The sequence below is a fragment of the Pipistrellus hanaki genome (assembly GCF_964339955.1).
Source record: "Pipistrellus hanaki genome assembly, chromosome: 7".
NCBI lineage: Eukaryota > Metazoa > Chordata > Mammalia > Chiroptera > Vespertilionidae > Pipistrellus > Pipistrellus hanaki.
In genome coordinates, this window is record NC_140509.1 from 23,082,439 (window position 1) to 23,109,305 (window position 26,867).

Consider the following 26,867-nt stretch of genomic DNA (forward strand, 5'->3'; position numbering starts at 1 on the left):
ATTTTCAAATGATGAAACTCCGAAGTGTCACAACTCTACCTTTATTTAAACTGTCGTCTTTTATGTAGGTAGATTTGGACTATAAGGGAATTCCTACTATGTTTTGTCTGTTGATATATTCCCTAACGGCTGTGATTGGGATCGGCTGTAATTTCTAGAATGTAATGTACAATTTCAGGGCAGCCCTTTGCTATCCCTCATGAGCACTGCTTCCCAGGAGTGTTCCCAAGCCCACCCTAGCTCCTAGGTGTGAGCCCGCAGGACCTGCAGAGGAGCTGACAAGGGCAGTCAGTGCTGCCCAGTTAGAAATCTGGCAGGTATAGAATTGACCCTCCTGATATTTTAATGTATGGATCCCTGATATTGACAAAAATCCCTGGATGTGAACTGTTGGCCTCCAGCTGTGTTCCCCTCCCAGAACCAGTATTGCATCCCCCATGGTTTGCCGCTGTTGACTAATGAGTTTGCCGACCGCAGACCACTGGCGGTCCATGAGGTCCATAAGGTTGGCGACCGCTGCTCTAGGTACCTGTATTCTGTATGGCGGGTCCTCCTTTTAATTTAATGAAACATTAGCCAATGAGACTTTCTGAGAGGGACACAGTGCAGGCAGGCAGGGCCTTTTAGTCTAGTACCCTGACTCAGAACTCACCCTAACCAAGGGATCAACCCTGTTTGATATTTTAAAACTGGAAAGCATGAAAGAATTTAGCAACCATTGAAAGAAGCAGAGTAAAGATCTGGCTCACCAAATTATATGCAATAATTTTTAACTAGGAAACATCCGTGCATCTGTCCCTTTCACATAGCTGTGATAAACACTCATATTTTTGGAGTGCATCCACATGATAATGGTATTTTTGAAAGATGGATTTTACAATTATTCAAAAACAAAAATGGAAAGTCAGAGCTGAATAGGCAAGACAAGGACAGCAGTGAGCTTGAACTTTTTGTGTGTCTAACTCATACAACAAGCAAGCCAAATGAAATGCACCTTCCTCTTAGGGACACAACCACATTCTTAAGTTTTCAACATGAAACTAAGGGTAGACAGCTTGAATTGGACCTCACACATCTTTCAATTACCCACCTCAAACCACTAAATAGTGTAGCAAATATGCTTCTTTTGCATGTAGTGGGCATTCAGATCACTTTGGCAGTCACGTTTGGTGAGAAGCCAATTTCAGTGTCTAGTCCAACTTTAATATGCCATATTCCAGGGTGACCAGAACAGGTTAAATTAGGCACAGATTCTGCAGGAAATTTGACAGAAGGAATCAGAAAAGACTGAAAAACCTGGGCTTGGACTTAGGGTTCGGATCCAGGGAATATTATGTCCCAAATGTAACCGTCAGACCTTAGGTCTGAAGACAATACAAGACCTGAGACAACAACGCAGAAGCCATAAGCTTTGCTGCTGGGAGACGTGGCACAGGCCTCCCACTCCTCTCTTACCGCAGAGGGCCCCAGGCACATCCCTGCCCTCCCCAGCTGTAAAGTGGGGTGAGAATGCGCCTGTTAGGAACTTCAAGAGATACAGCATGCAAGGTGCCTAGCATAGTGGCTAACAGAAAGCACTTGTTATATAAATTAGAACTATATTTTGTACCACAGAACAAAGTAAATATATTTTTTGGCTTGGGGGAGGGGCTGGTGAGAGATGCTTAAAGCACAGGAAAATAACTTTTTTTTTAAAATATATTTTATTGATTTTGTACAGAGAGGAAGGGAGAGAGATAGTTAGAAACATCGATGAGAGAGTCATCGATCAGCTGCCTCTTGCACACCCCCTACTGGGGATATGCCCACAACCAAGGTACATGCCCTTGACCAGAATCGAACCCGGGACCCTTCAGTCCCCAAGCCGACGCTCAATCCATTGAGCCAAACCGGTTTTGGCAGGAAAATAACTTTTCTTTAAACAGACTGATACTGATAGAAATAGAAAAAAAACCTTAAGTTTCAAAGGAAAAATTGCTTTGAAACTAAGTTTCAAAAAACCACAGTGCTACTCAATTGCATTAAATATCTACTATCAATAAAATGAGTATGCTAAATATTGGCAGAGTATTTGAAATATGAAATATTCTTAAGTTGTTTTGCTTTTTAAAGAAGTCATACCTTTTGTATTTGGTTCCACACTGGTGATACATATCACACAAAATTCAAGCGTTGAAATGCATTTATTTTTTTAATTATTGGAATTAATCTTTCATGAAATTTTTATTAAGTAGTATATTTTAAATTAAGCTCATATGCATAATTGCAACCCAATAGCAATACAAACAAGTGATTTTTCATTCAGATTTACAAATTTAGTAGTAACAAAATATAGAAGGGGTTGAGATTTCCTTTTAATCCAAAGTTTTTATTTTTAAGACCATCTACCAGCATCTAACTATAGATATTTAGAAGAGAGAAGAAAAGGTATACGAATAAAAGTTATTACAGCTAATCCATCCAGTTACCTGGGAATTAGGTAACTGGGTATTTTAGAGTCCACCGTGGTTTTAAATGGTTTCTGTTAGCAAACAAATTCACTAGTAAGATAAGCTTACATGTTTTAGGTTGAAAACTTAAAGCGTGAGAACAGAACACATGATATTGGTGATCGTAACTAATAGTTAAAACTGAATAAATAAATAAAAACAAACTGAATAAATCTACCTGTTCATTAGATTGTGCAGTGTGGGAAATTTTTATAGTTCACTTTGTCTTCAGAGAAACAGATTATTTAGTAATGGGAGCACTTCAGCAAATTACCAGTTAACTATTTCAGAGGTTTTGAAAGGATGCTCTCAATATTTTACATTAAAATAGTTCACTATAAGTTGGGACATTAGGTCCTGAAGCCAACTACTCCTTCTGAGATCTTCAGAATGGACTCCAATCCCTGAGTCACAGGCTCAGTGGGTGCACTGATGAGCGTTCTTTCTGCACTGAGTTGCCAACTTCTGAAACAACCACGTAACTTCCCTCCACAGGGAGAAAAGGTGTTCACTCTCTTTTTTGTAGTGTCACTTGTACTTTATTTTTAAAAAGTATATGTGGGTTATCAACTTTGGGCAGGTGAAAAGAAAACCATTTAGCCTGGTTTTATTTAACTATACTGCCTTATATGTGCTATTCTGTGTGCTACTTAATTCAATAGGCAACTGAAGGAGGGAAAAGAAACCTCAGGAACTTTAAAATGTGGCAGTTGCTACAGAGCTATATGTCTGAATGCTAAAAATTAGCCATTATGTAAAAATTACATTAGAGCACAAATGTACAACCTCCTAGAGGCTTACACAAGTTTTCTTCAGCAACCATGGTTCGTTAGAAACTAAGAGTTAAGTTATTTAAAAGAATTAAAGGTCTTCAAGGGGAGGGGGGAATTAATGTTAATTTAAGTTTTAGAATTAATTAAATTGAGAACTTATAATGATTATGGTTAAATTTAGAATACAGAAGTGCAAATTAAAAACTCAAATGTGCAACTAAGATTTCTCTTCGGTTCTTGAAAAAAAGAAAGACAAAACTAAGTACATAAAATTATATTACAAATATCAGGGGAACTGCAACCATCAGAGATTACACTTTTTATATGGAACAGTAACAACACACATTTAATTAACATGAAATACAACTACAACATATTACATAATGTGATTTTTCTGTACTAAAAACCGTAAGACTATTTGATGCAAAATATATTTTGTGCAAAAATTAGAGACTATATTTCAAGAGAGCAGAAAAGAAAAGGTGAATCACTAGCAGGTATCCATTGATAGGAGCTGAGTTTTTCCCAACACCTATCCCACTGCCAGCAAGGGGAGTGATGACAACTGGTGACATAAAAATAAACATTTTATATTACTTTGAAATATGTAATGCCAGATTATTTCAGTATTCCGAAAAGCGAACATCCACACTTGACCACTTAACGACATGCCTCAGAAAATTCTGTTAGGTTCTCAACATTAATCTAGATGGAGGATGAGAGTGGCAAAGATGGAAGACTTAAGGGGGAAAAAAAAAGGAAACGAGAAATATATAGAAACATTATGCATTTACAAATAATGAAAAAGAACTTGATCGCACATTTTTCAAGAAGTTATTTGTACACATTTTGAAATCCTATAAAAACAAGGTATATTGCAAACAGTTAAAAAACAAAACCATTGATAAATGATAATTAGTTTTAACAGAGTTCATGCAATTATCTTAGCTGGAAAACTACTATCCCAAGTCACAAGTTTATGTTCTGCCACATGACTACATATTAAAATCCTTTCTTAAAAGAAATTATATTTGTTCCTGAAAGAGGTCTTGAGAAAGTGCTGTACAAATCAAAGGTTATAGAAATTTTTAAGCGATAATCTTAAAATACCATACAAAAAGGTGTAAACAAAAAGATGCTTTACAGTTGCAGAGCATTATAAAATCCATAGTGTGGATTACGACAAAAGATCACTTCTTGTGCATTTTTAAAAACTGTTAGCATAATCCTAAAAGTTCAAGATTGCGTTTTTAGTCAGCAGCAAAGGCCCTTGGAAGCACCAGTGTGCTTCCGGCCTAAGGAGTAGCCGCACACGTGCTGTGTCTGCTCCAGGACTTGGCCAGCACAAGCTCGCCACACTAAGAGGGACACTTGAAAAAGGTTTGCAACAAGTCTCACCTGAGAGATGACCTAGCACTAAAACATTTAAACTCTTTTATCTACCCCGTCAAGAGAGGAAAACTGCTTTTAAAAGATATTATAAACAATATAAATTCTGATAGTAAAGCACTGTAAAAATTAGATATGATATTTTTGGCACAAAACACTTTTTAAATCTCAGCTCTTTTGCAAAATATATGTCTGAAATTTCTTACTTGAAAATAAAAACTTTTAACATATACACAATGTGTAAATGATTCTATGAATGAATGAGTTAGATTCTGTTTCATTAAACACTGCACATACCTTCAATTTACTTCAATACCAAGTACCTGCATGCATACCTCCATACCCGAAATGGTACAGATATTGCATAGTAACATTGCCCAAGTACACACTAATGCAGTCTCACCAAATTTAGGGTTTATCTTTCATTATTTTTTGTAAGTACTTGGGTTCAATACTATTTCTCAGAAAAGGTTGATGACTAATTTCAGAAAAAGAATGCTATCTTTTCTTAACCCATAACATTACAATCTGTACCATATATTTAGGCATTTCATTTATATTTTCCAGCATTTAAAATTCAGCAAAACCTGTTTTTGACATTTCTTATACCATTCTTTCCAAAACAGGAGAAGCTTCATCTAATGTAAAAAAAATTAAAATGAGTTCACAGGGCAGTAATTTTTCCTCCAAAGATTTCACTCCATTCTGAAAAGCACTGAAGATCAACATTTAAGTCTGTCAACTTTCAGAACCATTAGGTGCAAAATCTGCTAAAACCTTGTAACATACCATGTGAGCTGGATGTAGTTCTCACTGAATTGCACAATTTTTTTCCTGCCTACATTTTAGGGTATGCTACAGCTGCTAAAAGGATTTCTGCTCTTCTTGGTCCTCTGTTTGTTGGGTCTAAGATTGATGACATCTCCACCATTAAGGGTACTTGAACTCTGACCCGAGTGACTTCCACCAGATGTGTTGAAGACACCTGTATTAAATTGAAGGAGGACACAGAGGTTGACACTGACATGTCTCACTGCAGCCAGCTTCTTAGCGAATCAGTAATATTTCCAACATTAAGCCTTTCTTTTCATTTTATTTATTTTTAATAGAAATACATATGGTTCAAATTTCAAAGGGTACAAAAGGGTTCACAATGAAGGCTCCCTCCCACCACCCCAGTTTTATTCTCCTTAAGGCAAGCATGTTTTATCAATTTTCCTATGTATCCTTCCAAAGATATTTTATGCGTATGAAGGCAAAAATACACATATATATTCTTTTTTCCTCCCAATGTTACTCAAATGGTGACATATTCTACACATTATTCTGCACCTTTTCACTATTTTTGAAATATGGAATCAGAGAATAATTACAATAATTTCACTTACTAACTTTATATTAGATAACTTCTTTAATACCTGATTTATAATTAACAGTATTTGTGATATTTTATGTTGATCAAAACATTACATATGTAAAAGCTGGTAGTAATATAAGATTTTCCTATCGAGGCTAAACTAACAAAGTGGTCTACAGATAATTAAAGTAATGAGTTGATAAAAAAAAGATAATTTTTTTTTTAAAGTTTATTATAGTTTCTATTTTGAACTGGGCTGGTCTTTCTGAACTATTTATCATCCTTGAAACACAGAACTACTGACCAGAGACACTATCAACACAAAGGTGACTGCAACAATTCCTGCCCACAAGATGTTTACAATCTTTAAAAAAGAAGTTTACAATCTAAAAGGTGAGTTAGTATCCAAAGAACAGTGCTATGTATAAGACATTATATGTTAAGTGCCATAAAAGAGACACAAGATCCCATAAATGGTTCAAAGGCAGGACAAGTGACATCTAATTGATTAGGAATGAGAAATTATAGGAAGCAGGTGGAACTGGACACCTGGCAATGTTCTGGACTTAGATCTCTGTTCACTTCAAGGAAAAGCATGAAGCTAACTATTGTACATAGCTGATTGAGGTTTCTAGATAGTCTATAAAGAATAAGTAGTTCTTTAACAGCCCTAGCTGGTTTGGCTCAGTGGATAGAGCGTCGGCCTGCGGTTTGATTCCGGTCTTGAACACGTACCTTGGTTGTAGGCTCCTGGCTCTGTCTGGGGGCATGTTGGAGGCAACCAATTTATGTGTCTCTCTCACATTGGTGTTTCTGTCTCTCCCTCCCCTTCCACTCTAAAAGTCAATGGATAAAATATCTTCAGGTGAGGATTAAAAAAACAAACAGTTCTTTGACAGAGACGGGAAAGGGAGGTTATTTTTGATAGAAGAATCAAAATAAGCAAAAGTGAAAAGACAGCCCTGGGCATGTTCAAGAAAGAGCAAGACCTCTGGTGGAACTGGTAAAAGGGGTACATGGTACATACATAAGTGGGGCATGAAGTCTCACAGGAAGGATGGACAAAACTGTCTTTAAATATTTGGATGAAGCGAGCTGTATTTAATGTGTTACATAATGAGAATCAATATACCTTTAATAAGAGACCTGATACTACTAAATTTAATAATCATTGATCTAGCACATTTTAATTACATTCTTAAACAACTGAGCACACTGTATGAAAAAATAGTAAATAAAAATAATTAATGGGAAATAAATTTACCAGGTAAACATGAGTCTAAAATGTCCGGGTACTTACCAATTTTGTTACTACTTGAATGCCTTACTTCTGGATCCTCAGCTACTTGTTGTTTGAGTTTTTGAAGGTACTTTTCAGCCAAATATTTAAAAACTAGAATAAAAATGAACAAAAAGCCTACCAAGTTAGTATACTATAACTTACGCAGATAAAATATGTTTTTGTACATACTATACTATAATATTTACATGCACTAAACCGATTTAAAATTAAATTAGAAATATACTCAACTTGTAAATTTATTTCAGCAATACCTATGTACAATGAATGAAAATACTAATAAACAGATAGTGGCATTTTATTAGTAAAGAAATAAAATAGTATTTGTAATCATTGGCTCTTTAGTTTCCAGTACTTGTAGAGTAGTGATTAATATTCAGCAACACTAAATGATTTAGTCTTGAAAAAATGTCTCATTTCTTTAGGTGATAAAAATAACTACCCAGAAAGACACCTAGGCAACAATCCAGTTGCTATCTAATACAGTAAGTAGCAATTCTGGAATGAGAAAAATAATCCTCTTTCTCTAATATTACTTTCTTAAATTATGAAATATTAAGGCTATTGTAACTACCTAATGGAATAGCCACTATTGTGGAGCTCTAAAACAATTCAGTAATTTTAAGAGGTATGCATACATGAATATACACTCACACATATATATTTTTTAAGATAAAAAAACAAAACACCCAGCAGAGTTTTGTTGTAGAGTACCAAGTATTCCAAAACATCAGTGAATAATTAAAAACTAACTCAAAGAAGCAGCATGCTTTAATTTTTTTTCTTAATAATAGGTGACAAGAAAATTCTACTCATCATAAATGTTTTCTAAACAACACAATAGAAAAGTAAGAAGAGTAAAACAGATTTCCTGTTAAGTTTTTAAAACGGCAGTTTACCTTCATTCACATTTAGGTCTTCTTTCACCGATGTTCTGTAGAACCTTAGCTTTAGCTTTTTTGCCAGTGCTTCAGCTTCCTCGCTATATCAAAAGGGGAGAAAGTGCTTATAAAGATACTTCCTGATAGCTTGTTTTTAAAAAAAAATCACTTTTATTACATTTATTGATACGCTTGGGGGAGGGCGTTGTCAGATGTTCCACACCAGTTAAAGCTGTGTTCTCAGCTTGAACAGGGTTTTATGTTTTCACTACTCCTGGGGGATAAACACCAACCATGATACTGTAACTGTAAACACACACTTTTCCATAAAGTCACTACGCTCTGGCCTTAAAATAGCAAAATATCGCTTTTCTTTATATAATACTTTAATTTTCTCTTCTGTTTTTAAAAACATTCGAATTTAATTATACTCTGAAAATCACACAGTGCAACATTTATTTTACTCTGGCTATGAAATTACTTTGCTGCCAAAGTCAACAGTAGAGTAAAGCTGTCTCTACAAGAGTGGACTCCTAACTTTAGTTTTCCTATGACTCCTGATGGTGGACTCCTGGTTTTATTGACTACAGTAGTTAAGCTCTAAAATGGTTCCGTGATTCCATCCCATCCCCCCATCCTCCTGGTCTTCATAACCTTGTGTAGTCTCCTCCTACACTGTCATCTATGACAGTGTGTGGTTGGCAAACTGCGGCTTGCGAGCCACATGCGGCTCTTTGGTCCCTTGAGTATGGCTCTTCCACAAAATACCATGTGCAGGTGCACACGTACAGGGCGATTGAAACTTCATGGCCCGTGTGCAGAATCCGATTTTTGGCTCTCAAAAGAAATTTCAATCGTACTGTTGATATTTGGCTCTGTTGACTAATGAGTTTGCCGACCACTGGTCTATGGGATCAATAACATACAGAAGTGATACTATGTGACTTCTGAAGTGAGGTCTTAAGAGGCTTCTGCTTTCCTCTCTCGTGGCTTGCCAGCTGTGGGAAGCCAGCTGCTTTGTTGTCAAGCAGCCCTAGAGAGAGAGAGATCCACATGGCAAGGAGCTAAGCCCCCTGCCAATGGCCAGCTGCGTGAACCTTCCTGGAAACAGACCCTCCAGCCCGTCAAGCCTTTGTGTGACTATAGGCCTCGCCAATATCTTGCCTCAACCTCATGGAAAACTCTGAACCAGAACAGCCCTCAAACTATCCAAATTCCTGACCTACAGAAACTGAAATAATAAATGGTAGTTGTTGTAGCCACTAAGTTAGACTAATCTGTTTTATAGCAGCAGATAACTTAAATAAGAACACATAAGCAAAACTTTAATAATACAGTAAGCAAATACTTATAGAAAAAAATTAGCTGGATGTTAAATTCCATTCACAAATTTGAGCATAATAGTTTTGAAAATACAAAAAATATGAAACTCATCAACATAGGCTATCTATCTACTTACTCTTTATTAAAGCATCTTTCATATGTTTAATGTTTTTAAATGTTTTAACAATTATCACTATAACTACATTTGACTTAAAATTAAGAACTGGATTTGTAGTGCAAAGATCTAAATTAGAATTGTAAAAGGAGCTTTAAAATTTAATCCTTTATTTTTCTCTACTTCTGATTCAGTAAGAACTTTTTTTTAAAGCAAACCAATCACATAGAACAGCTCACAGAAATTTTAAATATAAGGCATTCTTTATATAAACATCCCTAAATTTTGTAAGTCTCTGCAAAAGTTAAAATAGGTTTCCTTTATAGAATTATCACCACCCCTTCAAAAATAGCCATCTTACTTCTTTATACAAGAATCATCCAAGAGATCAATCTTGTTTTGTACAAGTACAGTTGGTATATCTCCAACTTCAGCTACTACTTTCTCTCTCCAACTGGAAATTGCTTCGAAAGATTCCCTGTCTGTGGTAGAAAATACAAGCACACAAGCCTGGGCTCCTGTAAGGTCACAAAATAAACATGTTATTTATATTAATTTAACAATCCTGTGCAGAGTTGCAGAGTGAGGGCAACTTTTACCTAAAAACTGGTGTTTTTTTTTTATGTAAATAACTGGCAAACTCATCTTTTAGCACTCTGCTTATTTTTTAAAATATAAACTCTATCTTCTAATTCAAAGAACCATTTTTTACCAAGAACAGTAGTTCTCAAACTTGTACAAGTGTCAAAGTTCCCTCAAAATTATAAACTTTTTTTGGGGGGGGAACATCATGAAATATTAATATATTTAATTACATTATAAGAGCTAGAGAGAATGTTAAAACTAAGCATGAATAATGGGCTGTTGCCAAGTTCTTCCTGTTAATACTTGTCATTTGCTTCTTAATTTCTTTCAGCATAGATTTAAGAAAAATTTATATGAAAAGAATCATAATTCTATTTACTTTTCTAAAAATCTGTTATTATCTCATGTTAGTAGCAGAATAGCAATGATGCTAACAAATACCATTTACAAACCAAGGTCAAGGAAAAAATATATACAATAGAAAGGGAAAAGGTTTAATTTAGTTTTTTACCCTGTTTAACTGTATAATTCCCATACTGTACCCATTGGCAATATTTTATCTTTCAACTATGACATTAAGTTGGTTACATCTAAAATTAAATATAAGCAGCAACCTTCTGGAAGCTCTCTCTACTGTTATTTTTGGTGGGGAGCCCTCCATGTCCTCACTGGATGCTGGTGGAAGTGGGCTTCTTGTGATGTCACAAGAAAAGGAATTTTCGAGACTGGTATGGGAGAATGAGTGGCATTTATTTGTGTGGAATTAAATCCCTGAGTTTCCAAGGTTCTCTCCCACTCCACCCTGTCCCAACATGGAAGAAGTCCAGCTGTGTCCTTAGCAGAGCTAGGATTAAAACTGCTGCCCAAAGTTTCTGTTTCATATTTGCACAGTCCGCTCCAGCATCAGGCTAGCTTAGCTTGTGTTCCCAGCTGCAGTCCATCAGTCCATTAAGTGTGGGGTCCACATAGCCATGGGCCGTGCAGCTTCTAGGAACACAGGCGAATGCAAGGAAGCAGGAGCAAAGTCAGAGGAACAAAGGAGGAATCAGAGTGCAAGAATTCCTTTGTCTGGGGATTTTAAAATTCTAATATTTTGTGCACTTAGCAGTGGCCCCACCCCCTCTAGCTAATTATCTGTTTCCAGGTTAAACTGGCAGGCACCTTCCCTACATAACCCTGACTACTACATGCATCTATCTCCCCTTTGTTGACCCCTTCCCCAAGTGATTTGCAGGGAATGGGCTGGTGGTTCCCTGGGGAGTATGAAGTTGCAGCTTCATGGTGAAGCCGCCCAGATGGCATGCTTATTGATGTCTGGCCTCCCTTTTGCTCCTTTCCTATAATAAGGATATTTTTCCATTGATTTTTAGAGAGAGACTAAGTGAGGGGAGAGACAGAGAGAGAGAAACATCAATGTAAGAGAGTCACATCAATTGGTTGCTTCCTGAACACACCCCAAAAAGGGTCACAGATAGAGCTTGCAACTGAGGTACATACCCTTGACCAGAATAAAAACTGGGACCCTTCAGTCCACGGGCCAATACTCTTAACCACTGAGCCAAACCAGCTGGACTCCTTTCTAATTATTAATAACCAGCTAATGACAATGTTATCCTTTCTATTTCTTCCTTTGATAACAGTTCTGTATTGGTACCAGGTTATCTTTAGGAAAGCTAATGTTTTAATTTCTCTGTTATAGTCATTTGGACATCTTAAAACTTTGATATTTAAAAGCAGCATGTGTTTTCTATACATATATTTTAAAAAGACCTTAATTTTCCTACTATTCAATCTCCCTTCTATACTACCTTCCCTAAGAATCACACTTGAAAAAGTTACTTCATTATCCTAAATATCAGTAAACCATCCACAAAGAAATAACTTCTCATAGTTAACAAACCACACATCAGGAAATGGAGCTCTAAATAAACTTTTGGTATCAGGTCATATTCCCCAAGAAACATAATATGTAGAGAATAATTCTACCCTAAAGTAACTGGAAGACCCTACAAGACTTGTTCTGAGTATAGCTGAAGACCAGCAACATCAGCGTCACCTGGGAGGGTGTAGCAATCTCAGGGCCACCCACTGAGCTACTGAATTAGAGTCTGCATTGTAACAAGCTCCCTGGGGAATTCATTTGCACACTAAAACATAAGAAACTCTGTTCTAGAGAACACAGTGTAAAATCTGACAATGGCGAAGACCAATCAGAAACACAATTAAAAAGATATTATTCTAGATTTATATACCACTATATAGATATTACTCTAGATTTAAAGTGCTTGTCCCTTATTCTCTTGGACACTCTATATAATCTAAAGCAGAAAAAGCAGCATCTTTTTCTTAGAACCAATCACAGAAGAAAGTGTAATGAAAATTATTTTATGTTGTATGCAACTTTGTGTGCAGTATGGTTTCTACTGCCTAGGCTAGACTTAACTTGTATGCATATAAGCATAACCAATGGACACAGACAGTAGGGGCTGGGCGGTGGGGTAGGGGGAGGCGGGGAGAGGACAATGGGAGGAAAAAGCGACATATGTAATACAACAATAATTTTTTTTTAAAAAAAGCTTAAAAGGAATAATTTGGGGTCCCAAAAGGCTTCCTAATATGATCTGTGTCTATGCTAACCTACTAGAATTTACAAGGAGGTCATGTTTCAACATGTCTCACTATACAATAAAGCCAGCATTCCAAGAATATAAAAATGCCTGAGAGGAATGGTTTTTGGTATAATAGGTCTTTTAAATGAATTATAAATTTTTCTTTTTAAAAAATAAAATTTACAAATTTTTTATGCATCTTTAATAATACATTTCTAGGACATAAATCAGTAAGTCGATTTCATAAAGCATAATGTTTCACAACTAAATCCATATTTTACTTAATTCATGCTTCCTATCTAGCCCTTTCCTTCTCTTCCTAGTCTTTATTTCTATTTAATTACATCATCATCTGAATCTGTACTACTAGCAGATATTACCTCTCTTCCTAACACCCATCCCCCAATGTCCACTAGCCAGGGTTTAGGATAGGTTAACAGTAGCCTCTGCTCTGGGAGCTGAGGCCCTACATGCACCAAGCCAATTAGGGTAATTCCATTCCTGACTACTTACTGTAATCTGGTCAAGAGTGTCTAATCAGATAAAAGCTCAGGACTTTTAATCACCTGGTGTGGGAAGCAACCCTCTCTCCCCAAGGATGTGAAAACCAAGTGCTTCCACTGCCGACCAGAGAGAAAAGCAGCATAAGGAGGAACTAATAAAGTCAGCTACGTTTTAAGAAAAGCTTTTAACAAACATTTACTTATATGCTTGGGATTACTTTAATTTAAAATGTGAAATATAGGAAAATCCAAGCTGTTTAAAGCCTTTTAGTTCAAATGAAACAAACTGTAAAGAAATTTAAGTACCCATTGTAAATTACAATGTAAGGACTAGTTATGGGCTCTTTTTTGTTTCTGGCCCACAATGTTTTCTGTAGATACAGTAAAGAAAAGTCATATGATTTCTTGACACCTAACAGTACCAAACAAGAAGTAAACAGCAAACTGGATGGACCAAATTTTAAAAGTTAAAAGATAATTTTAATCACAGTCTTACGGGGAAAAAAAACAGAGAAAGCATTAATACTTAAGTACAGTGCAAATGAAAATATTTTTAACTACCTGGTCTTTTGTAAAAATTTATTTTTATTTGATTTCAGAGAAGGGAGAGAGATAGAAACCTCGTTGATGAGAATCATTGGTTGGCTGCCTCCTGTGTGCCCTCTACTGGGGATCAACACTGCAACCCAAACCACGACCTCCCAGTTCATTGGTCAATACTCAAGCACTGAGCCATGCTAGCCAGGCTAACTGGTCATTTTTAATCAGGGACCCAATTGATCTACTTAACTGTATGGTTCCAACATTTTCTCCTTTTTATTTATACACAAAGCAAATCATTTTTTACATTTGACCAATTTTGCCTTTTTTAAGCTAAAGGTTCATAATAATAAATATATTCTCTAAAAGTAACATACTGATTAAAAAGTAATACTACCATATCAACTCATCAAAAGTTTAAAAACAAATAGCCCAACCTATTTTTCTTCCTCACAAAAAGAACATATATTTCAGGGCAAGACTTTATAGAGAAATAAACTAGGTAAGTAAAAAGAAAATAATAACAATCTCATGCATTCCTCCTACCTGTTGATGTTGCCACCTAGGTTTTCGGTTTATTTTTTCCTGTGTTGTGTGGGAGAGGCAATTGTGGTATAATAACCCCACTAAAAAAGTACAAATAACCTTTACTGAAGAATAAACTGTAGTTAGGACCCAACAGTGTCAATGCTCATGAAATTCATAATTTGATCTATTTTAAGAGCTTTGGTAGTAAGAGCATAATTTCACCTCACACCATGATACAGGTGCTCAAGATCCAAATTGGCATCCACAGGAGAGCGATAAGCCAAGCCTCTATAGATGGGAAGACTTAAGGACACAGTAAAAAGAGTGAGCAGTAAGGAGTGGTGACCTTATTAGGATGACACCTGAGAGGAATACCTCCCTTATTTCTCAAGGACCCAAAATGTTTTCTTAGAGTGGGCAGTGGAAGTCAAATTTCCTTGGTAACAATTTAGAAAGCCAACTTTTTGGTTGCTTATATGTTAGTGTAATTATGTTTTTATTAGACCCCAGTTACATTATAATAAATCACATTTTCAAAAGTGGAAAGAACCAATATATATATTCAAAAGCATCAATAGACTATAATGTTATATGGTACTAGATTAAGCTTTCAGTTACTTTGTTCTCATCACAATCACCACTGGCAGTGAGTTGGAGGAACACTAAAAATGCTGTTTTAAATTCCATAAAAAAAGGACAAAAATTTATAGAAAAATGTAATGGAAACCTAGAAATCTAAGCTCTTTTGAGGAATTTTACCCTACATTTTAGATCTTAAATCCTATAGTTGTAGTTCTTTCCTTTCACATGTATTGCACACTTCTTTTAACTCCTACAGCCTTGAAAAGGCTTTACCGATGAAATTTCATGTAATAACAAAATGTCATCTCATTTACAGGGGCTTTACTTTTTTATATAATGGTTTCCACTCTCTGACTATCTAGTCACTTCCTTGGGGTCAGAGATAGGCGTTTACCAGTTGCTGACTATGTCTGGGCATGCCTGTATAAGTCATGTAATTCTAAAGGCAGAGACCAGCACCCTATAGTACAAATACTATTTACCACTCATCAAGATCCTTTGAAGAAAAACGATCTAGCATTTTTAAAAATTGCTTTGAAATTAGTTTTAGTATTCTTAAAGAGAACCCTTTCTATGAAAAGAAAGAAAAAAGTAAATTTCTGTTTAGCCAAAAGAACATGCCCAAACAAAACCCCCCACAATTTACCTCGATAGTAGGCCTTTGTTATTGCATCGAATTCCTCTTGACCTGCCGTATCCCATAACATTAATCTGACATCTTCGTCATTAACTCTGAAATAAGAGATAGACTTCAAATGTAAAGAAAATGTCTTTAGTAATATAGCTTTGTGTATATTTTTATTTTTCAAATTTGGAAGTATTAAAACCAAGTTATTTTCACTCTGAAAAAGTCTGAGTAGTTTTAAATGCAGATACAATTACCAAGCGAAAGTAAAGGTGAAAGACATCCCCGCAAAGTTTTAGCTTTACACAATTTGAATTTACCTGGCATGTTTTCCCCTTTGACAACAGTCACAGTTAGTGGCCTCAGCTGAGCAGTATTGGGAAAGAGGAATTCCCTCAGGTCAGTGCTTGCTCTCCTCTGGTACACAAGTGACAGAATTAGAAAGGAAAACTGCAACTTACCTGCTTGGTTGCCCTTAACTCAAAAATTTACTCTATTTTATCATACAGTCCATTGTCTTGCTCACATTCTGTTAAGTCACAGCAAACACTGAATTAGCAAATACCAAACTACTGCTCTTAGGGGAAATACAGGGTTAAGTTCCTGTGAGCCCCTGATTACATTTTCATCAGCTGATCAATACATAACCTTGTTTTGTGTGGTTTTGTTTGAAGACATCTTACTTCATATATGTTGTTAATTCATTAACATTGAACCCACAGCCTACAGCACTATAACTTATGCCTGAAGGAGACTTATCTAACACACACGTTATCTCTGTAAGGCACATCACACACACAGCCTTCTTGCATTTAGGATCACTAGACAGCATTTCAGTACTATGTTTGGGGGCCATCTCAAACAGTGAAATCACCAACAAAAATGTGGCACAAAAACAGAACACTAAAACGACACTTGTTTACAGTATGAGAGATTAAATAAAAAGAAAGACGGCCGCCGTGTTCCACCTAGGCTGGGAATGTGTGTATAGAGTAACTCAAGTTTTTGCTGCTTTGTGCATGTCCACGAATGACCACAAAGCACTGGGAGCATTGATTCTGGGGTTACAGATAAATTTCAGCAAGTGGGTAAATTTGCAAATGCAGTCCACAAATAATGAGAATCGACTATATACTACTTAAAATATTCATTTGGTTCAAATAACAAGTACAAAAACACAAGCATCAATCTTCTTAAAATATCTAAAGGAAGCAAATACAAAAATATTTTAAATTTCTCTTTTTAAAAATATTTTTATTGATTTCAGAGAGAGAGAGAACATCAACTTTGAGAGAGAATCATCGATCAACTGCCTCCTGCATCCCCCGCTTCCCCTGTGGGGATCGAGGCTGTAACCTGGGCATGTGCCCTGACCAGGAACCAAATAGTGACCCCCTGATTCATAGGTCAATGCTCAAACACTGACCCACACCAGCCAGGCACAAAAATAGTTTTACAAACAGGGTAACAGAATACAAATTAGAAATCCAACAATCCTTAAAACAATGAACACAATTATCTTGGGTGCTAATGTCTGGGCTAGTTAAGTCAGATTTGTTTAATGTTACTTATTTCCGTAATACATTTTAGTTTGTCTCTTACAATTTAAGATACCTTATAAAGTACTCAAGACTAATGACAAAAATGTTACTTTAATGTGATTAGAATCAAACAGGATTTCTTGAAGAGTTCCTTTTCACAGAAGTATTTAATCCTCCCAAATCTGCTTTCTCTTATTTCTTTAGAGTAAAAACAATTATTAACTCTCTAACTTCTATATAGTCTTGCCCAGTTTTAAAAAGAGAAGAGACATTCTAAACAAAAGGATCCCATAATATAAGAAATGAGAAGTATTCTGACAGACAAGTAACTTTCAAATGAAATAGAGCATGGAATCTCACTGGAGTCACGAATCAGTTTGTGTTTAAGAAGTGCTTAAAGTGCCACCAATAAATACAGAACAGATATAAGATAAGATGAAAGGGGAGACCAAGAGGAATGGGAAAAGAACATAAGAGAGGAAGGGAAAAGATGAAAGTGGGGAAATACAGAAAAATAAAGATATGTTCAGCATGAGTAACTGAAAACCACAATCAACTGTTTCATGAGCCCCTGCCTCTCGATGCCTCACCTTGGACTGTACTGTAATTAGTTATTATTATTCTGGCAAAAGTCTTGGACAAAGTTCACAAATCAAAAATTAGAAGATAAAATGGCCAAATACATACTGGATTTGTCGCTCCAAAAAATCAACTCCAATGGTTTTCTTGTAATCTTTTGTAAAAATGCCTTTGCAATATCTCTGAATCATACTTGATTTTCCAACTGCTCCATTCCCGACAACCACCATCTTGATGGCCACTTCCATATCTTCCTCCAACATTTTTGGTGTTGAAAAGGTTTCTGTACCAACTTTAATTCCAGGTGATCAGATCTTATTTTTCAAATCTGCAGTTTAAAATGAAAATAAAGTTATTTTTTTCATGACATAAAAACTGAACAATATAAAATAAATTATACTTGTTTTATCAAAAAATAATTATATCAAATTGCAAGAATTTGTTTCCACGATGAAGGCCCCCTCCCCACTGTTTAGCTAATGTAAATTCTTTAAAAGGAGGGGCCATAGTGTCATTCATTTTTGAATCTTTATCAACAAACCTCTAAACAATCTGTGGGCCAAGAAGAAGCTCAAGAAAAAAATTTAAAAGTAATTGAAATTAATAAAAATGAAGACATGTCAAAATTTATGGGACATAACTAATATGCAAAGGGAAAATTTATAGCAGTGAATGCTTATTTTAGGAAAAATCTCAAATCAATAATCTAAGTTCCCACTTCAAGAAAGTACAAAAAGGAAGAGCAAATAAACCCAAAGTTAGTAAAAGGATAGAAATGAGTAAGATTGAAAACAGAAAAATAGATAAAATTAATGAAACAGAAAGCTGGATTTTTAAAAAGATCAATAAAATTGACAAACAGAAAAAAGAAACCACAAATTACCAAAATCAGTAATAAAATAGGGATATCAATCATTATAGACTCCGCAGACTCAAAAGGATAATACACCAAACAACTCTACATAAATTTGAAACTCTACATAAATTTGAAAACTTCAGATTCCCTGAAAAGTATAAACTACCACTACTCACCCACCATGAAATAGATAATCTGAATGGCCCCATAACTTTTAAGGAAATGGAATTTGTAACTTAAAAGTCAAAAAGAAATCTCCAGGCCAGGGGTCTTCAAACTACGGCCCGCGGGCCACATGCGGCCCGCAGAGGAGTCTGATCCGGCCCGCTAGGTTTTTTGGGCAGTGAGCGCAGCCGAGGTGTTACAGTAGGAATTAGTAGTTCATATAGTCCGGCCCTCCAGCTCTCTGAGGGACCGTGATCTGGCCCCCACTTTAAAAAGTTTGAGGACCCCTGCTCCAGGCTAAGGTTACTTCATCGAAGACTTCTACCAAACTTTTAAAGAATTAACACCAGAGGGTTCAATACTCAAAAATCAATCAATATAGCCCACGATATTAATGGAGTAAAGAAGAAAAAACACATCACCATATCAAGTAATGCAAAGGAAATATTGGACAAAATTCAGCAGCCATTTCTGAGAGAAAAAAATTACAGCAAACTAGTAGAAACAGAAAGGACTTCTTCAACCTGATAAAGGACATCTATTAAAACAGCATAAAGCTAACATCAAAATTAATTCTGAAAGACTGATCATTTTCCCCTTTATGGGAAATGTCCACTCTCACTTCTCCTATTCATCATACATGAAGTTCTAGCCAGGGTAATAGGCAAAAAAAACACCTTAACAGCCGGGACAGGTTTAGCTCAATGGATAGAGCGTCAGCTTGGGGACTGAAGGGACCCGGGTTCGATTCTGGTCAAGGGCATGTACCTTGGTTGCGGGCATATCCCCAGTAGGGGGTGTGCAAGAGGCAACTGATCGATGACTCTCTCTCATCGATGTTTCTAACTCTCTATCTCTCTCCCTTCCTCTCTGTACAAAATCAATAAAATATATTTAAAAAAAAAAAAAAAAAAACACCTTACAGATTAGGGAAAAAAGAAAAGCTGTCTCTATTCACAGATGACATGAGTATCTATGTAGAAAACTCCAAGGAATTAAAAAACAACAACAACAATCCTGCAGCTAACAAGTGAGTTCAGTAAGGATGCACAATAAAGAGCAGCACACAACACTCATGTATTTCTATACTCTAACAATGTACAATTTGAAACCACAAAATTTTAGATGGCATTTATAAGAATTCCAAATATATTAAATACTTTAGAACAAATCTAAAAACGTGCAGGATCTGTATGCTGAAAACTACAAAATGCTAATGCAGGGGTCCTCAAACTTTTTAAAGTGGGGGCCAGATCACGGTCCCTCAGAGAGCTGGAGGGCCGGACTATATGAACTACTAATTCCTACTGTAACACCTCGGCTGCGCTCACTGCCCAAAAAACCTGGCGGGCCGGATCAGACTCCTCTGCGGGCCGCATGTGGCCCGCGGGCCGTAGTTTGAAGACCCCTGCTCTAGAACAACTACTCCTAACCACTCAGCTGCCTGCCTGCCTGCCTGCTGGCCCCTAACCCCTCTGCCTGTCGGCCTGATCGCCTCTACCTTGCCCCCCTGCCGGCCTGATTGCCCCTAACTGCCTCTGTCTCAGCCCCCACCACCATGGCTTTGTCTGGAAGGAAGTTGTACTTCTGAAAGATAGCAGGTTTACCTGGTCTAATTAGCATATTACCCTTTTATTAGTATAGATAGGTTATATAGAACAGGATTGCTTAAATGGGGGGTAGGGGAGCTTTTTTCATTAGGAGATGCTCTTGGCAGACAAAAACACATAATCCCTATATCTGGACTGATAGCCAGCCATAAGCACTGTACTGCGAAACCGGTCATTAAAAAATTGAATCACTTTTTTATACCTTACACCAAACAGCGATTGCCCTTAAAACCCCTCCTCAGCCCCCACCTTAGGTTCTGCCTTCACAGTTCACCCAGAGTAGGTTCTGACTGGTCGGTTTCTATGCCAGTCAGCAGGGTCTGATCACCCTGCTTCTCTCTCTGGACCTTGCTGGCAGCCATCATCAATGCTGATCAGCCCTGCTGCTCTCTCTTTCCCCGAGAGGTCAGCAGTTCAGTCTGCTTGCCTGCTGCATGTGCTGCCTTCAGTCATTTTGGATGTTACGACCCTGGCTCTTTATATATATAGATTCTAGGAAAGAATAGTGCAGAAGGTCCCAGACTTACATGGTTTGACTTAAAATTTTCAACTTTACAATGGTGTGAAAATGATAGGAATTCAGTAGAAGCCACACTTCAAATTTTGCATTTTGTCCTTTTCTCAGGCTAGTGACATATAGTATGATTATACTCTTGTGATGCTGGATTGTATCATCAAGAGTGGGAGGGGACATGAGGAATGGGGGAGGAGGGTGTGTGGCAGCTTCCACTCAGCCAGGAAATAAGGAGGGTAAACAACCGATACCCTGCAGCAGTGTTTCCCCAAGTGTGGTACACATACCCCCAGGGTAAGCGTTGCACCAGAGTTTGATGAGGATATGCACTGCACAGTGCTTAACTGCGCCTAATTCTACGTTCTCATGAGTACGAGGGGTACTCAGCGTTACGAAAATTATAGAAGGGGTACACATATGCCAAAGGTTTGGGAAACACTGCCCTACAGCATAGTATGTATTAAATGCATTTCAAATTATTTTCAACTTATAGTGGGTTTATCAGGTCCTAACCCCACTGTAAATTGAGGAGTATCTGTAATTGATGAGTTAGGGAAAGGATATCAGCGTTTTGGGGGGGAGGTGGTAGAACTGTCCTACATCCTGATTGCCATGGTGGTTACATGAATCTCATTTAAAAAAATAATAAAATTTGAAGGAAGAAAAGTTATATCAGAGTTTAACACCGTTTTGTGATTGGCAGCCACTACTTTATAGTCTTAAAGCACTATATCAAAACAATTAAGTTCTTAGAAAATAAGCACAATTCTGAGTACAATTCAAAAGCTTGACAGTAACGCTCCACATACTTTTTACCGCAAATTTAATTTTAAAGTTTTTTTTTTGTTTGTTTGTTTCTTGGCAACTAATGCAGTCTTCTGTATTAGACAGGGAAAGGATGCGTTAACTCACTGATCAAAAGAGGTGTGGTTGGTTTTGTTTTGTGTGCTTTTTTCTTCGTCACAGCCTGCACTTAAATACAGCTGTGATCACATTTTAAAAATACAGAAACACGTCTTGGGTTCCATGAAAATTGCCTCGATGCTAGGAGTTACAGAAAACCTAGAGAAACAAACGGCCCTCTTCAGAGCCCCCGCTACTAGACAGTGAAGTTTGCAGCCGCGGGTTCCCCTGCCTGCGGGGAGCGGCGGAGTAAAGCCGATCGGTGACACCCGGAGCCAATGAGAGTGTGCAGCCCGGCTCATTCATACCCCGGCTGTCTGGGCGAGGGTGGGGCCCCCGAGGCGGGAGAGGGGTCTGAGAGCCAGGGCGGAGCTCTGGACCCCGCCTGCTCCCCATCGAACCCAACCGGGGCCCCGATCGCCCCTCCGCTGGGGTCCCGCCCCGCCCGGGGGCCGGGGGAGAGCCAGTCGCCGGGAGCCCCGCCAGGATGGAGGCGCAGCGCCTCGCCCCGCTCCACCCCGCTCTCCCGCCCCAGGGGCGATCCCAGGCACCCACACCCAGGAAGCCCGGACGGCGGGGCGCCGCCGCCCCCCTCCTCCGGCCGCACCGGGGACCCCGCGCCCGGAGGCGGGGAGGCGGGCCCGGGCGGCCTGGGCCGGGGGATGGGAGCCGGGCCTGGAGCCTCCTGACCCCCCAAACCAAACCCCCCTCCAGCCCCTGGAGAGAGGCACATCCCGGGACGCCGGGGAGAGCCGGATCCTGCCTGCCCCGGCGGGGCCCGGAGGGGACCTCCGCCCTCGGAGAAGGCGAGGGAGTCCGCGCCGCCGCCCCGGAGGGCGAGCCGCTACTCACCGTCCCCGGCGGCCGCAGCCCCGCAGCCCGCCCGGCGCGCCCGGCTCCTCCTGGTCGCGGCGCAACCGCTGCCGCCGCCGCCGCCGCCGCCTCCTCCTCCCAGCGCGCCCGCTCCCCCGGCGGGGCCGCCCGGCCGCCTCGCGCCCTCTCTCGCTCTCTTAAGAAGGACTAGGATTTTTTTTTAAACGAACTTTACGGGCGATGAGGGCTGAGAACGAGCGGCTCCGCGGCAGCTCCGCCGGGCACGGCCGGGCGCGGGAGCCTCCACTCCCCACATCGGCGGACCCGCCGCGCTGCGGAGCATGCGCCGGGCTCGCGCCGCGCCGGGCTCGGTGTGCGCATGCTCCGCGGGGACCGCTCCGCCCGGGCGCCGGCCGGTGGCGGGACCCGCGCCCCCCGCGCCCCCCGGAGCCCGCTGGGCGGTGGGCGGGCCGGGGCCCGGGAGCGCGGGTCCTGGCGGAGAGGACCCGGCCGGCCGAGAGGGCCCTCCTGAGGTTCGCCCGCGCGGCGCCCACACTCCCCGGACCCAGGACGTGCCGGGGACCCACACCTGGTTCCCTGGAGCGGACCGCATCCCGGGGGCAGTGTAAGCAGAAATGTGGAACAAAGTCGAAAACGCACTCCCAGCCCGCACCTCGTGGCTGGACAAAGTAGAAGTCTGAAACGGTTAATGATTCAGAGAACCAAGCCAAAGACTAAAAGGTTTCCCCAAAAGCCAGCCTAAACTTTGCTTCAGTTGTTTTTGTATTTCAAAATAGAATAGAGAGCCATTCTGAATAGCGTCATGAAATCTCTCTCTTTTTTAAAAATATATTTTATTGGTTTTTTATAGAGAGGAAGAGAGAGAAGGATAGAGGGCTAGAAACATCGATGAGAGAGAAACATCGATCAGCTGCCTCTTGCACACCTCTCACTGGGGATGTGCCCGCAACCAAGGTACATGCCCTTGACCGGAATCGAACCTGGGACCTTTCAGTCCGCAGGTCGATGCTCTATCCACTGAGCCGAACCGGTTTCGGCAACGTCATGAAATCTCTTGATGTCTCGCCACCCTGCCCACCTGGGACATGAATCCATTCCTTTGTCCACCTATCCACACTATATACGCTCTCCTTAGCCACTTAGTAGCCCTCTTGGTTATTGAATTGAATGTCCCAGTACTTGTGTTCAAGTAACACTTATTTTATTCCATAATGGCCCCAAAGCGCAAAAGATGTTGGTTATTCATATATACCAAAGAAAAGTGAAAGGTGATGTACAGTATCATAAGATACCTTGAGAATGCTCATTCACATAACAGTATTTTTAAAAAAATATTTTATTGATTTTTTTTTTACAGAGAGGAAGGGGGAGGGATAGACAGTCAGAAACATCGATGAGAGAGAAACATCGATCAGCTAGCTGCCTCCTGCACAGTTCCCACTGGTCATTCCACCGTTTGGTCGATTTGCATATTATCCCTTTATATTGATAATATAGAATTTGCTCTTCATGGAATAGTTTTGATGTTCTGAGAGATCTCTCTGAAAGGTCTGGCCTGTTTGTGCAACTCTGATTTTTACGGACTTCTCTGATGGCACATAAGAGTGCACCTGTGCCCTGGCCAGAGTGGCTCGGTTGGTTGAGCTGTGAACTGAAAGGTTGCTTCTGGGGCATGTTCAGGAGGCAACCAATTGATGTTTCTCTCTCACATCAATGTTTCTCTCTCTCTCTCTCTCTCTCTCTCTCTCTCTCTCTCTCTCTCTCTCTCTCTCTCTCTCTCTCTCTCTCTCTCCTCTCCCTCTCTCCTTCCTCCCCCCTGCCCCCCACCTCTCTAAGCATGTCCTCAGGTGAGGATTAAAAAAGGAGAGAAGAGTGCATCGTGTGACATTTTTTCTTGTACATCTATTGGAACATTGGTCACTCCAAAGATCTAGCATTTAATGCCTTTTCAAAAGCATATTCACAATCACCATTTTGTCAGCCACTCCTTAATTTAAATTCCTCTCAGTGCTCTCATAAAATAAGTGGGGGAATATCTGATTAACCCTATTTTTAGATGCAAATGAAGTAAATAAAGGTCACATGCTCTGCAGGTAAATTAGATACAAGAATCCAATTCTCTTGATGGCCAATTATAAATCTAACTTCATATGGTTATCCATTACCTGCACTTGCAATTATTAAGCCACATACAGTGATGGGAAAATATTTTACTTATGCTAGCAATCTAATACTCGATGCCCTCAACAGAATTTTTTTTTCCACACACAGTCCTTTGAACATTAATCAGTGATTGAGGTTTCATGCCTGAAGCATGTTATTTATTTACTTATTTAAGCAAACATTTAAGATTAAATTATTTGATATTTATTGCTTGAGAGAAATTAAAGACTTAAATAAATAGAGATATATATTATCTACATGATCATAACACTCAATATTATTTGTTATCAGTTTTCTCCAAAAGATCTATAGATTCAACGTAATTCCAATAAAAATCCCAGAAGTATTTTTTTGTTGAAAATTTCAAGCTGATTTAAAAATTGTGCAAAAGCCCAAGATAGCCAAAACAATTTTGAAAAAGAACAAAGTTGAAGAACCAAAACTCTCTAATTATAAACTTTTAATAAAGGTACAATAAACAAGACACACAGATCACTGAAACAGAATTCAGAAATAGACCCACATAAATATGGCCAATTGATTTTTCAACAAAGACTCCAAAACAATTCAGTGGAGAAAGGGAAAAAAATCTCTTGGAATAACTGGATATCTAAATAAAAAAATATATGTATCAGGCCTAACTTTCATAATATGAGTTATAATTTAACAATTATTTGGGACTACTTCTCAGAAGGGTTGTGGCTTAACCTAGGACATTTGCACATTCTTTATGGAAACTGATCAAAATGACCAATAGAATGAAAAATTAAGGAACAACCCAAGTAGTAAATAATCTCCAAAGATGGTCCCCAAATAATTCTGCCCCTCCCTGTACATGCATGCAGCTCCTTCTCTCAGGACAGGGATCTGTGCCTTTTCTTCTTGAATCTGATCTGGGCCTGTCACTGCTTTGTCCAGGTGGCTGCAGAGAGGTCATATTCTGGGTCTCTGAGCACAGGCATTCCTCCTCCTGAATCACAGTGGCCATGCTCTGAGGAAACTGATGCAGTCAAATGGAAAGGCCCATTAAAACCCTCCAGCAAACAGCACCACTGAGCTCCCACGTGACTGACAGCACCAAGCTAGAGCCGTCTTGGAAGTGGATCTCTGCCTCTGAAAACCCCCCCCCCCCCCCCCCAACCCTCAGCCTTAATTAAATCAACCTGGCTAGTGTCATGGGGGAGCAGAGATGAATTGCCCCTTTCAAATGCAAACAAATCACAAGCAAACAAATTATCACTGTTTTAAGTTAGTAAGTATTGGGGTTGTGTATTATACAGCAATGGATAATTAAAACAACTTGCATTAGTACTGGGATAGGAAGAAAACTGCCCTATCCATGCCACATATTTCAAGGAGTTTCTGTCAGGTGGTATATATGTGGGACCAGATCAAAGGCAGTCATGTAGGCTTTGTTCATAATTATTTACCTGAGGAAAAAGTGCTGGGCTTTGGAGAATGAGTAGAGGAAATTCTGGTAGAAATTCAGGATTTGGGTTGGGATAGTATAAACATTAGAGATTAATTTGGGGCAAATTTTCATCTTTGTCATGTTGAGTCTTTCTATTCAGAAACATTATAACATCACTTTATTTACTCCAATCTTTGCAGTGTGTGTGTGTGTGTGTGTGTGTGTAAATTTTCTGAAAATTGTTTTTCTGTTTGTTCATTTTAACAGAGTATCTGTGTGGGTCCAGTATTGGAATTTGAGATGACTTGTGTTGGAGATTATTGGGTCCTTGGGCAATTCTTTTGGTCCCAAAGAAAAAGAGGTAAGAGTTTATATTTTCTGTGGCAATTTTGCAAGATTTAGAATGTTGATAGCTTGTTTGAGGTAGGGAAGAAGCTATCTCAGAGAAATCCACTGATATGCCAGTTTGGTTGTTTCTCAAGGCTTGTTCCTTGGCAGGAACGTGCCCCTGTCCCATGTTCCTTCCTACACTCACCCTGGCAACAACCAGCAATCCTGGTTTTACAAGTTGCCTTCCAGCCACAGTCCCTTTCGGCGGTGGAGCCGGAAGAACTTGTCAGTGGGTTTGGGGGCTGAGCTAGTGAGCTTGGAAAGCAGATAGAATGCAGGTGCGCGATCAGGTGTCTTCAGGA

At 39.1% G+C, this 26,867-nt stretch overlaps 1 protein-coding gene and 1 long non-coding RNA gene across 3 annotated transcripts in view; one reads left to right on the forward strand and one right to left on the reverse strand.

Moving 5' to 3' along the window:
* Positions 1–2,167: 2,167 nt before the first annotated feature.
* RAB23 (RAB23, member RAS oncogene family) lies at positions 2,168–22,902 on the reverse strand. Of its 2 annotated transcripts, XM_084889139.1 has the most exons (8): positions 22,620–22,902; positions 21,777–21,926; positions 17,828–18,047; positions 15,621–15,706; positions 9,989–10,145; positions 8,208–8,290; positions 7,309–7,401; positions 2,168–5,636 (listed from the first exon to the last, which is right to left on the reverse strand). In XM_084889139.1, exons 3-8 carry the CDS (start codon positions 17,980–17,982, stop codon positions 5,497–5,499), a joined length of 714 nt encoding a protein of 237 aa, XP_084745265.1. In that variant the 5' UTR covers positions 17,983–18,047; positions 21,777–21,926; positions 22,620–22,902; the 3' UTR covers positions 2,168–5,496. The 2 variants fall into 2 exon arrangements, with proteins under 2 accessions (XP_084745265.1, XP_084745264.1); XM_084889138.1 differs by lacking the exon at positions 21,777–21,926 and having other exon boundaries at positions 22,620–22,901.
* A 110-nt stretch (positions 22,903–23,012) lies between these two features.
* Positions 23,013–26,867, forward strand: part of LOC311625168 — a 54,962-nt gene continuing 51,107 nt past the window's right edge. The window contains exons 1-2 of the long non-coding RNA XR_014795448.1: positions 23,013–23,205; positions 26,443–26,536. This is a non-coding gene — a long non-coding RNA (uncharacterized lncRNA). The remainder of the gene's footprint in view (positions 23,206–26,442; positions 26,537–26,867) is intronic.